Source organism: Orycteropus afer, unplaced genomic scaffold (genome assembly GCF_000298275.1).
Source record: "Orycteropus afer afer isolate SDZICR_OR568_19922 unplaced genomic scaffold, OryAfe1.0 scaffold00290, whole genome shotgun sequence".
Lineage (NCBI taxonomy): Eukaryota > Metazoa > Chordata > Mammalia > Tubulidentata > Orycteropodidae > Orycteropus > Orycteropus afer.
In genome coordinates, this window is record NW_006921877.1 from 2,225,382 (window position 1) to 2,238,254 (window position 12,873).

General features: G+C 53.7%; 1 protein-coding gene across 1 annotated transcript; it reads left to right on the forward strand.

The window, feature by feature from the left end:
• The first annotated feature begins 2,610 nt into the window (after positions 1–2,610).
• Positions 2,611–12,391, forward strand: SEMA6C (semaphorin 6C). The gene is made up of 18 exons (XM_007950907.2): positions 2,611–2,728; positions 5,032–5,146; positions 5,439–5,502; positions 5,647–5,703; positions 6,083–6,184; positions 6,398–6,488; positions 6,698–6,817; positions 7,003–7,091; positions 7,409–7,626; positions 7,909–8,040; positions 8,348–8,500; positions 8,732–8,905; positions 9,202–9,348; positions 9,644–9,721; positions 9,847–9,902; positions 10,388–10,432; positions 10,789–10,884; positions 11,346–12,391. Exons 1-18 carry the CDS (start codon positions 2,611–2,613, stop codon positions 12,389–12,391), a joined length of 2,901 nt encoding a protein of 966 aa, XP_007949098.1.
• Positions 12,392–12,873: the final 482 nt, after the last annotated feature.

Sequence of the window (12,873 nt, forward strand, 5' to 3'; positions counted from 1 at the left end):
TTCCCCAACCCCTGCCAGACAGTGGCTATGACCTGGTCACTCCCAAGAGGTGGCTGCCGGGGGCCAGGAGGAGAGAGAAGGGCTGTTTCCTCTTCCCAGCTAGGGGAGAACCTAGGAGGGGGAGAAAGAGATGGCCAGATCTCTCTCATTTGCTTCAAATTGAGAGTATGAAGCAGCTGGGATTGGTCCCAGGGCAGAGTGAGCCTTTCTCCAGACCAGGGGTGGGGTAGGGACACCCAGATGCTGCTCCCCAAGAATAGCAATGGTAAGTAAGCCCTCTTAAGGTAGCATATTGAGTCTGGGGGACCAATCCAAAGGCCAGCCAAGTGTTTTCAGAGGCTGGACTAATCCAGCCTAAGGTGGGGGGTAGAGGGAAGCAGGAGCTGCTCTCACAAGGAAGAAGGAAAGGGCTGTGGGTGCTGCTATCAGAGCATTTTGCCTGGAAATGAAGAGCATGTAAATGAGATGCAAATTAGTCTCTATTGTCCCCAGCTAGGGCGCTTTTGCTAAGAAGGATGCTGGATTCTGAAGGTTTTAATGTGGGAGTGGTCGCTGTGCCCCCTGCAAACTCTCCCTATCACCCTGTACCCCAAGGCTGGTCTAGCAGCTCCAGGAGTTTCTGGCAAGGGACCATCCCTGGCCTCTGCCCTCACATCCCTGGGCATGAATGGGCCCCACAAGGCTAACAACATCTTTGTAACCTAATACAATGTCAGTGGCCCTCCGACTTCTAAAGAAGCATCTCCCTGACCCTAGCCTCAGCAAACTTTTCTTAAATTTTCATATTTACGTTCAAGGGGAGGTGTAACTGTCTCTGATCTCCTCCTGTCCCTTCTTCCATCAGGTCAGAGGTCTTCTATTCCCCCAAGACCCCCACAGGAGTCACCACCCCAGGTAAGGAAAGGGCAACAGTTCCTGAGAGCAGGGGATGGAAGCAGACATGGCCAGGGAGCAGGAAGAGGGTCTGGTTGCTCTCCCCATTTGCCAGAGAACAAAGTTGTTTCCAAGGTGAAGATACCAGTTGCCCAGGGCAACTTGGGGGGGGGGCAGAAGGGGGAGGCTAGGAGACAAGCTGTGTCCCTTTCTCTTCTCTTGGGAGCACCAGCATCCGGAAACATGGTAGGGAGAAGGAGGGAGGCTTGGCCTCTCAACACCAGAGGGTCGTTAGTTGGCTGGCTGCTCTTCCCTGGGGAGGGGGGTCATCATTAGGTGTTCCTACCCCTTCCCCTCCTCCATCTCTCTTGGGGCCCCACCTGACGTCAGCCTCCCCACCAGTGACGCTGGATTGGGGGGGGGGCACTTGGGTTCTAGCTCCAACAGTAGAATTGTTGGAGAAACGGAAAGGGGCTGGGCATGGAGCCCCAGGGTCTCTCCTTGAGGAGACATGGTGGGATAGGATTGGTGTAGGACAGCTGTTCACAGAAAGAAATTCTTACCCTTCCTGACCTGATTTCGGGAGCCTCCTCACTTCAATTCAGGGGAAGGCAGGAAGCTGATGGATACCTCCTATTGTGGGTCTCAGCCAGGGTCAGCTGGCTGTGGGAAGGAGGCTTGTCTCACTACCCCTTCCACCGTATCCATCTTTTCCTGGACTTTGGTCTACAATTGCCTGCCTATCATTGAATTATTTATATTTCAATTGCAGAGGCAGCCCAATAAAGGAAGGAAGGGAAAAAAGGGGCATGTTCAGCCATTTCCCCTCCCCAGTATAGCCCCTTCTATTCCTGGCTTCTTACATGGGGTGGGTCCACTCTACCCCTCCACCAAGTACATGCATAGGTTCTTAGGAGGCAGGGAATGAGCAGGGGGCTAGAGAGGCTGGGAGGGGGCATAGTGGTCGGGGAGACAGCTGCAGCCAGAGCTAAATTTAGCCTCTGATCTGGCTTTGATGCAGATTCATTTTTGGCTAAGACAACCCCCAACTCTACCCCCTCCCAGCTTATCCCCAGTAGTGGGAAGGGCTCCTGAAGCAGAAGCTTAGACCAGGGTAATGACCCCCAGGCTTCCCCTTTTCCCTCTGCTCTGTTCTTCAGCCCTACAGAGGAGAGTAGCTGCCTCACAGCTGCCTCTGCCTGGGCTCAGTGCCTGCATCGCTCCCAGGGTGCTGTGGGGGTCTGCAAGGGAGGGGGGAGGCAGACATGGTGCCCTCTTCCTCCTCCAAGTGCCAAAGAGTCACTATTTATAATTTTAAGCCTTCAGTATCTAATTATAGCTGAGAAGGGGTTAGCAAGAGGGGGGCCAGGAGGTGTCACCTACAGAATGTCCCAGACCCAGTCAGGAGGGAGGAGGAAAGGCTGAGTGAGAAGGCTGGGAGGGGGAGCGGGTGTGTCCTGTCCTCACCTGGGGTCATCACCAGCCATCCTCATACCAGCCAGTTTGGGGCAGTTGGAACGGGAAGGGCCTTGAGTGATGGTGACAGCCGGCTGGGACTGAAGCAGTGCCAGAGAGAGGGCTCTTTTCCTCCACCCCACAGGGTCTTCTGGGGTTAGACCAGGGAAGGAGCCCTGCTCAGGGAACTTGCCTCCTCTCTCACTTTCCTCTCTGTTTCCCTTTCAGGGCCAGCATATGGGTGAGGGGGCACCCCCTGGGGCCTGAGCTGCCCCACACAGGATGCCCCGTGACCCCTACCTCATGCCTTTGCTGCTACTGCTGCTGTTGCTCTCACTGCCCTATACCCATGCTGCCTTCCCCCAGGACCCCCTCCCTCTGCTGATCTCTGACCTGCAAGGTGAGTGCCCTGGTACCCTGCCCCCTCTGTGTGAGCTCATCACTCAGTCAGCAGTTAAAAACTGAGAGCTCCTATGTAGAGGGCAAGGTGCAGGAAGGCTCCCAGCCTCAAAGAAGCTAACAGCCTGATCAGCAAAGGGGAACAGACAGGGAGAGTGAACTGGCACCTCATGACAGTTGCCTCTCACTGCTGGGGCTGGTTTCTTCACTGAGAGGCAACTGGCATTTGGTGGCTTTGTTAAGAGACTCTTTAGCCAGACCGAAGCTTAGCAGGTTTGAATCTCTGCTATGCTTCTTACTAGCTTTGGGAACTTGGTCAAGTTATTTAACCTCTCTTTGCCTCAGTCTCATCTGCAGAATAAGAATAATAATAGTATTATACCTGGTAGAGTTATTTAGGGATTAAATGAGGTAATGCATGCAAAGAGTTGAGAACACTGGCACAAATTAAATGCTTTATATGTATTTGATGTTATCATTATTAATTATCAAATAGAAATTTGGAACTAATTCAGGGGTTCCCAATACTTTCTACCACTTGACCATCATGAAGAAAATCATAAACCCACTTTTTGTGACTACATAAAAAACACACTGCTGTCAAGTTGGACCTGACTCATAGCGACCCCTCCTTGGGTTTCTGAGGCGGTATCACTACAGGAGTAGATTGCCCAACCTTCCTTCTGACATGGGTTTGAACTGCCAGCCTTCTGGTTAGCAGTCAAATGCCTTAGGCATTATGCCACCAGACCTCCTTTTGTGACTAGAATCTTTATTTATTGGTATAACTTTTATATATAAGGAACTCTGGTGGTGCAGTGCCTAAGGCTTTTGTTAAAAAGAAGTTTGCAAGTTCAAACCCATCAGCCGCTCCTTAGAAGGCAGATGAGACAATCTACTTCTGTAAAGATTTACTGCCTTGGAAACCTAATGGAGGGAGGGGGTCACTATGAGTCAGAATCAACTCGATGGCAGTGGGTTTGGTTTTTTGGTTTGGTTATATATGTAGGATTGAGAGTAATTTTAAGGATGGAGGAACTGCAGTTGAGTTATTGAGAGTAATTGTTAGGGGACAGGTAAGAATAGCAAACATTTTTACACACCAGATGCAGTTCTAAGCACTTTACAAATGTTAAATCATCTATCCTTGAACTCTGGCCTCCCTTTGGGCTCTAGCAATGGTTTCCATAATCAGGCCAGGTAGATGCTGGAGTTGGTCAAAGGAAGCAAAACTCTTGGAGGTTTAGCTAGCCTGTGAAGGCCTTGAGGGGAGGGTGCCGACACAGGGTAGAGAGAAATGGGATGAGTAGGAGCTCTGGTGGTGTAGTGGATAAGCCATTTGGTTGTTAACCAGATCAGTGGTTCAAATCCACCAGCCACTCTGCAGAAGGAAGATGGGGCAATCTACTTCAGTAAAGTAGGAAACCCATTCAGAAACCCAGTGGGGGTTGCTGTGAGTTGGAATTGATTTGATGGCAGTGCATTTGGTTTGGCTTTAGATGCCATGAGATGAGAAAGTGCAGTGTGGGAGAGAAAAGGAATTGCTGGCCCAAGGAAGGATTGGGTTTAGGTCTGAAATCCAAGAGACCTGGATGTGAATCCTGGTGCCTGTCACTTTCAAGGAGCCCTGATGGTGCAGTGGTTAAGTGCAGGCTGCTAACTGAAAGGTTGGCGGTTTGAACCAACCAGCTGCTTTGCAGGAAAAAGATGTGGCAGTCTGCATCTGTAAAGATTTACAGTCTTGAAAGCCCGATAGGGCAGTTCTTCTTTGTCTTATAGAGTCACTGTGAGTTAGAAGTGACTACGGCAATGAGGTTTTGATTTTTGCCACTTTCAAGATAAATTCATTTATATAAGCTTCCTAATTAAGTGTGAGGCTCCTTATCTGTAAAATAAGCCAATGAGAGTGTCCGCCTCAAAGGGGTGTATTAGATGAAATAATGTTCCTGAAGGAGGCGCCCTGGTGGCACAGCAGTTAAACCATTCAGTTGCTAACTGAAAGGTCGGAGGTTTGATCCCAGCAGCTACCCTGCGGGAGAAAGATGTGGCAGTCTGCTTCCATAAAGATTACAGCCTTGGAAGTGCTATGGAGCAGAAGTGCTAACACCATGCTCAGAAGAGATTAAGTGCTCCATGTTAGCTGGTATTATTTTTATCAATAGCTTTAAGGTATCTCACACCTTTCCTCACATACCCACTATGTCTATGGCTAGGTATTCCTCTCCTACTTTTGTGTGGTTGGAGAGGGCGTTTGGGGCATGTGTGGTATCCCCTCAGCACCCCATCTCTCTGTGTGCCCTCCAGATACCTCCCCATTATCCTGGTTCCGGGGGTTGGAGGATGATGCTGTGGCTGCACAACTTGGACTGGATTTTCAGAGATTTCTGACCTTGAACCGGACCTTGCTGGTGGCCGCCCGGTAAACTGGCTGAGGCAAAGTTGTGGGGAAGACATGCATGCTCCTGGGCAGACATGGGACCTGCATGGCTACTGCAGCATCTTGCAGGGGACACACGCAGGTGCACAAGCCAGGGACATGGACATGCTTGGACCCAGAGCACAAATGCCAAGCCGTAGAGTAAGGGAGAGAGTAAAGCACAAGAAGTCTGCGCTGTTTGTCTCTGTTCAGCTGAACATGGGGAAGGTGGGGACTCAGGAATTTGGCTGGGTGCCCTGGCTTGGCTCTGATCCCTCCTTACCCACTCCTTCAGGGATCACGTTTTCTCCTTCGATCTTCAAGCCCAAGAAGAAGGAAAGGGGCTGGTGCCCAACAAGGTGAACATGGGGAAGGCATGGAAATGAGGCTGGGAATGGTTTAATAGGGGTTAAGTGGGGAAGAAGGAGGATACAAACGGAGCTCTAATGCGAGGTAGGGTCCAAGGTGCCCTATGATTTTCCCTCTTCTACTTTTCTCTTCAGTATCTAACATGGAGGAGCCAGGATGTAGAGAACTGTGCGGTGCGGGGGAAGCTGACGGTGAGCAGTGGTGGGAGAATTCTGAGAGAAGACGAGGACTACCCTGCCTCTAGGCTCTGTCCAAGCAGTCCTCCACCATGTCCTATTTCCCACCCACCTTTTCTATCCCAGGCCTCAGAGGAAAATGGGAAGAAAAGGGAATTCATGATTTTTAGCTTTCTTTATGCATGACTCACAAAAAACCCTGGGAAATAGTTATTATTACTCTCAGATAAGGAAAGTAAGACTCAAGAGAGGCCAAGGCTACAGAATTATTGAATGACTTATTTAGGACTTCATATTGCTCTGACTAGCTCAAGGGTAGCAGTCTTCTTCCCTGTGTCCTCTATTCCCAACCCCAGTGACCCATGCAGCTGATCTGGAATTTTGGGTTCTTTAGGACGAGTGCTACAACTACATCCGTGTTCTCATTCCCTGGGACTCCCAGACACTCCTTGCCTGTGGAACAAACTCATTCAGTCCCGTGTGCCGCAGCTATGGGGTACAAAAGGGAGGGTGGGAGGGTCACTGTGGGAATGAGGTGGAGAACCCAAAGTGGCCCATCAGTTTGGTGGGGAGGGATCAGGATCTGAGTTGGGGTAATGGTTGTGCCTAGAAGGGTAGGGAAAGGGAGGTAAGGGAATATGAGGAAGCAGGTTATGGAGCCAGATTCTAAGAACCCAAGGGTTCTAGGAACCGTTCCCTCTGCCCCCAGATAACTTCGCTGCAGCAGGAGGGTGAAGACCTGAGTGGGCAGGCTCGATGCCCCTTTGACGCCACCCAGTCCAATGTGGCTATCTTTGCAGGTGTGGACCTGGGCATGTGGGAGGCAGGCATGTGGGCTGGAGGGAGCTCCCACCTTAGCCCCTCTCCCAACTTGGTCTCTCCCTCAAGCCCGAATGGAGGGTTGAGGTAAGGACCAAGGCCAGATCTAGGTAGGGTTGGGAGGTCCAGGAAGAGCCAGGATACAGATATCTGAGCCTTCCCCCTAACTCCACCCTACCCACCCCTCCAGAGGGCAATCTGTACTCAGCCACAGCTGCAGATTTCCAGGCCAGTGACGCAGTAGTTTACAGAAGCCTTGGACCTCAACCACCACTTCGCTCCGCCAAGTACGACTCCAAGTGGCTCCGAGGTCAGGGCGGGCCTTGGGGTGGGAGGCTGCTCCTGGGGAGGTGCAGGGTGAAAACTATGGCAGGGAGCAGGCAGATGGTGGCGGTGGTGTGTATGTATGTAAAGGAAAGAGTCTGTGTGGTGCCAAGAGTTTCTGAGCAGGTATAGATACGCTTCCATATCCTTTTTTGTCACTCCCTTCTTCAGAGCCATACTTCGTCCATGCCTTGGAGCATGGAGACCATGTCTACTTCTTCTTCCGAGAGGTCTCTGTGGAGGATGCCCGCCTAGGGAGGGTAAGGAGGTGGGCATCAGGGGTGGGTAGTTGGAAAGTTCTACTGGATTCTGAAGAGCCAGTCAGGGGAGAGCTCCTGATTCTAATCTCCACAACACAATCCCCTGGACAGAGCCCCCAACTTGGAATAGCCCCCAGTCCTCTAGCTCTACATTCTGCTGTCCTTCACCTTGACTCAGATTGACACTCTGCAATGTATCCTACCTTTGCTGTAACCCCCAACATTTGTCTCTTGGTGCTCTTAACTGTATTCCTTTCATCCAGTTGGTCCTGTGACTCCCTCACTTTTGCCTTCTTGTCCCAACTCTCCTCCTCCAGGTACAGTTCTCCCGGGTAGCCCGTGTGTGTAAGCGTGACATGGGTGGCTCACCTCGGGCCTTGGACCGCCATTGGACATCCTTCCTGAAGCTGCGGCTCAATTGCTCTGTCCCTGGGGACTCCACCTTCTATTTTGATGTCCTCCAGGCATTGACTGGGCCTGTGAATCTGCATGGCCGCTCTGCTCTCTTTGGGGTCTTTACTACCCAGACCAATAGGTTGGTACTGTGCTGACCCATGTGGCCCAATCTGTCCCCTGTCCCACCAGTGTCCAAGCTCCCCTCTGAAAGACTACTGATGGGGGACAGTGAGGGGAAGCTCTATTCAAAGCCAGTTTGCTTTGCTGTCCACCATTTTTCTCCGAGCCTGGCTCCCAGTGGCTGTCCTGCCCTCAATCTCTACCTCCTAACGTGGTGCATGAACGGTAGCTCTCACTTACCTGGGAGGGGCTATACTGTCTCTTCCAATACCTAGCCTGCATCATTTTTTGGCTCCCTTAGCATCCCTGGCTCTGCAGTCTGCGCCTTCTACCTGGATGATATTGAGCGTGGGTTTGAGGGCAAATTCAAGGAGCAGAGAAGTCTGGATGGGGCCTGGACCCCTGTGTCTGAGGATAGGGTCCCCTCACCCAGGTACCTAGGATGGGATGGGTTTTGTGGGGGCAGAAACAAGCAGAGTCTGTTCTCAAGATGGGACTGAGGAACGGCTAAGGGGTCCAAGGTCTAGGGAGGGGGCTATAGTGGGTTACCATCAGGAGAGACCCCATTGTCTAAAGTTAGGCCCAAATCCAAGTCCTGAGAAGAAGTGGACAGTGGACTGGAGGGCTGCAATAGAGAAGGGAAGCAGTGGTGTATCTGTGTGTAGGGGGAGCAAGGGTAACAATTGTAACCAAGCCTGGGCTCCCTTCCCTAAAGCTGCCCCTTCCCATGTACCCACCAGGCCAGGGTCCTGCGCAGGAGTAGGTGGAGCTGCCTCATTCACTTCTTCTCGAGACCTCCCTGATGATGTCCTGACCTTCATCAAGGCTCACCCACTGCTGGACCCCGCTGTGCCACCTGCCATGCACCAGCCGCTGCTCACCCTCACCAGCAGGTATGGAGCTAAAAATCACTGCCCCTGGCCCCTAGCTCTTCTCCTTCTCTGACCCCACAAGGTAAAGGGCATCAGTGGAGGGACAGAACATATGAAAGTAAAAAGGAATAAGCTAAGAAGGAAACACTGGGATGTGGGGGAAGAGCCCAAGAGTGGGTACCAGGACACCTGGGCTTCCCTTGGAACACTCATAATCTTCACTTTTCCCTGACCTCAGGTCTTTCCCTGCAGGGCCCTACTGACCCAGGTAGCTGTGGATGGGATGGCAGGTCCCCATAGTAACACCACAGTACTGTTCCTTGGGTCCAACGATGGGACAGTGCTGAAGGTGCTGCCCCCAGGGGGGCAGTCTGGGGGACCTGAACCCATCCTGTTGGAAGAGATTGATGCCTACAATCCCTCCCGGTGAGCTTTTAGAGGGCAGGGCTCCCACAAGGCAGAGGTGGGATGGGAGATGGTTGATAGGGTGGTAGGTATGGGTGGGGACTCCCAACATTGTCTTCTGTGGTACAGGAACTGTGGAATAGAGAAGGGGTCTTGGCAAGAAGACTGGACATTATGGTGGGGCAGGGTGGCCAAGCACGAACTCCAGTTCTGTGGATTGTGTTCAGCTGCTTGTGTGCCTCCCAACCTTGTTCTTCCCTTCAGGAAAAGGGAATCTTCATGTGGCTCATCTCTGATTTTTTCTGGCCTCACCCCAGGTGCAGTGGGAAGCAGTCAGCCCAAACAGCACGGCGGGTCATGGGGCTTGAGCTGGACACTGAGGGTCACAGGCTTTTTGTGGCTTTTTCTGGCTGCATTATCTACCTCCCTCTTAGCCACTGCACCCGGCATGGGGCCTGTCGAAGGTGAGAGAGGCCTGAGGCCAGGCCCTTCCTGGGTAAGCTCCCTGGACCTTCCAGGAACACAGGCCTTGGGGGAGGCAGGGGTAGGTAGGTAACTGGGTATGTGTGTGTGGGTGTTTATGCCTCAAGTATTTTGAAGGTGAGCAGCAATCAGGCTATGGAATAGGGATTGAGGTGGATAGGATGAGAATACAGGGCTAGAAGCCTCTTGTAGGTCAGAGAGAGAGTGAAAGAGGCAGGGGAACGGACTGTTATCAGAATGGGGAGGGTCCCAGCCTCACATGACTGTTTTCCCTAGGAGCTGCCTGGCTTCTCGGGACCCATACTGTGGATGGCATAGCTCCCAAGGCTGTGTGGATATCAGGGGACCTGGTGGGTAAGTGAGAGGTCCCTGGATCTCCTTAGGAGAAAGGTCCCCATCATTAAGAGAAGCTGAGGGCTAGGGTGGAGGGATGAGGGCAAGATGTAGAACTGCACTGAGCCACTTCCTTTTCTGCCTAGGACTGATGTAGATCAGGTTGGGGACCGGGAAGCCATGGAGGATGGTGACTGCCAAGGTAAACAGAAGGGGTGACTGCAGCCATAGCTACACATGGCTCTTAGTTATCTAGTGCTTCTATAACAGAAATATGAGTGCCTTTAACAAACAAATTAATTTTCTCACAGTTTAGAAGGTTACAAGTCCAAATTCAAGTTGCTGGCTCTAGGGGAAGGCTTTCACTCTGTCACCTCTGGAGGAAGGTCCTTGTCTATTTGAGCTTCTGCTCCTGGGTTATCTTAACATGAGTTGGGATCTCTCTTCCTCCATCTCCTATTAGTTTGGTTTAATCTCTTTTATATCTCATAAGAGACTGACTCAAGATTGCTCCCTATGCTAATCCTTAGTCATTAACATAACAAAGACAACCCATTCCCAGATAGGATTATCATTACAGGCAGAGTTTAGGGTTCAAAACATATTTTTTGGGGGCACAGTGACCTTCACCAGTTCTTCATTAAGCTCACCCCACCCCTATCTTTACCCTCTTTCCCATATTCATAGATGGAGCTACTGGGAGTCAGTCTGGCCCAGGGGATTCTGCTTATGGTAAGTCCTCTTATGCCAGTTTCCCCTTTTCTTGCTCAGCTTCCACGTACCCAAATCTGTGCCCCATGGTGGCAGCAGAAAAGTACTGTGGACACCCTGAGAGAGTCTCAGAGAAGGGCCTGCATCCTCTAAATATACCTGGCACATAATAGGGTGCTTATTAATAAATAGTTTTGAACAAATAAGTGAATGTATCTCCTGCATGGTGAACCCTACCCCATACCCACAAGAGTAGAGGCTGGAGTTCTAGACCCCTGGGTTGGGGGTGGTGGTGGTGGGGGTGGTGGAACTCCTGGATGGGTGTCAGGAGTAGAAAGCATGAGCCTCATTGGCTCTGACCTGGTCTCTGTCACCAGTGCTTCTGGGTCCTGGCCCTTCCCCTGAGACCCCCAGCCCCCTCAGTGATGCCCATCCCCGGCCCCAGTCTTCCACTCTTGGAGCTCACACTCAGGGTAAGGGGGCTGGCTGGGAGGGATAGGAGTGAAGTGTGCGGCTGCCCATTCTTGGAGAATTCTAAGCCACTCACTGACTGGTGTTTGGTGCTCACTAACGTTTGTTTAGAGCCTCTTCTCCCCAGACCCATCTGTACATCTCAGCCCCACCTCCTGCTCAGCTCAGCCAGAGTTTGGCACTTGCTGTTGGCATGGCTACAGGGGCCAGAGCAGTAGTGGGGACACTCCCCAGGCCCAAGCTCTAGTCTGTGTGTGAGGCTTAGTGTGATGGGCTGTGTGTTGGGGGGTCAGAGGAGGCGGGGAGCGATTCCTGAGGAAGGTCAAGGCTGTGTGAAATGACGCTGAGCCACAGAAGGAATGAGGGTAGATTTCGGAACTTGCCACTACACTCTCTAGGCCCAGCACATTCAGCGCACCCGCCTACCCTCCGCTGAGCCTCCCTCCTCCCTCTCGGTCAGCAGGCGTGCGCCGGGACCTCCCCCCAGCCTTGGCCTCCCGTTCCGTTCCCATCCCACTCCTCCTGGCCAGTGTGGCCGCAGCCTTCGCCCTGGGTGCCTCGGTCTCTGCCCTCCTGGTCTCCTGCGCCTGTCGCCGCACCCACCGACGTCGGAGCAAGGACATCGAGACCCCGGGGCTCCCGCGCCCTCTCTCCCTCCGTAGCTTGGCCAGGCTCCACGGTGGGGGCCCAGACCCCCCGCCGCCTTCCAAGGACGGAGATGTAGCACAGACACCCCAGCTCTACACCACTTTCCTGCCTCCCCCTGAGGGCGTGCCCCCGCCTGAGCTGGCCTGCCTGCCCACTCCGGAGTCCACCCCCGAGCTGCCAGTCAAGCACCTCCGTGCCGCCGCAGGGCCCTGGGAGTGGAACCAGAACGGGAACAACGCCAAGGACTGTCCGGGCCGCGCGCGAGGCGGGAATCCTACGGGCGGCCCCGCCCCGCGCGTGATGGTGAGGCCGCCACCGCCGGGCTGCCCCGGTCAGGCCGTCGAAGTCACCACTCTAGAGGAACTGCTGCGTTACCTGCACGGCCCGCAGGCGCCCAGGAAAGGGGCGGAGCCCCCGTCCCCCGCCCCTTTTATCTCGAGAGCACTCCCACCAGAGCCTGCCCGCACCCCCACCCTCTTTGCTGGTTCCAGCCCCCTCCCCCGGGAATGCACCCTGCCTCTGAGGCTGGACGTGCCCCCAGAGGGGAAATGCGCAGCACCCACCGCGCGGCCTGCGCTCTCCGCCCCAGCTCCCCGGCTAGGGGTCGGGGGGACGCGGAGGTTGCCCTTCTCCCCTCACCGTACACCACCTGCCCTACTCACGCGAGTCCCTTCGGGAGGCCCTTCCAGGTACTCCGGGGGTCTCGGGAGGCACCTTCTGTACCTGGGCCGGCCCGAGGGGTACCGGGGCCGTGCCCTAAAAAGAGTGGACATCGAGAGGCCCCAGTTACCCCCGAAGGCTCCCCTAGTCAGTCCCTCCTCCCAGCCGGCCATAACTAACGGCAGCCATTTTAACTTTTAAAGGGAGCTACCTCAAGGCCTCAAGTGGGGCCCTTGAGGCTTATTCTCTTAAAGGCCGTGGGCATGGACGCCTCTCCAAGGACAGACCACCTCCCTCCCTCCGTGTTCCGCACCTCCTGCCTTCCTGGACTCTGAGAGTCTCCCGGGGTCCCTTCCCGGCTCGGGTTTATTTATTGACTGTCTTTCCCCCTGTCTTCGAGAGTGGAGTGGGAGGTGAGAAGCTCGTCCCCTCAGTGAGCCAGCTTTTCGAGGGGCACTGGCAGACTCCCACTCCCCCCTCCCTTCCAGCCAAGCTGCCTTAACTCGCTCCTCCGGGCTTCCACCATGGACTGGGCCCCGGGCGGGCCGCATGGCGGACTGACGGGCGGGGGCCAAGCGCGTATTGTACAGAGTTCTCGGACCTCCTGGGACGTCCCTCCTCCTACCGTGTAGGAGCCTCCGCTTCCCAATACAGCTGTGTCCCCGAGCCGTTGCCTGACTTGA

Excerpts from the sequence above, each read along its gene's own strand:
- SEMA6C (XM_007950907.2), top strand. The coding sequence starts at position 2,611 with ATGCCCCGTGACCCCTACCTCATGCCTTTGCTGCTACTGCTGCTGTTG. Across the intron at positions 8,041-8,347 it reads GATAGGGTCCCCTCACCCAG|GCCAGGGTCCTGCGCAGGAG; the intron begins GTACCTAGGATG and ends TGTACCCACCAG. Across the intron at positions 9,903-10,387 it reads GGAGGATGGTGACTGCCAAG|ATGGAGCTACTGGGAGTCAG; the intron begins GTAAACAGAAGG and ends CCATATTCATAG.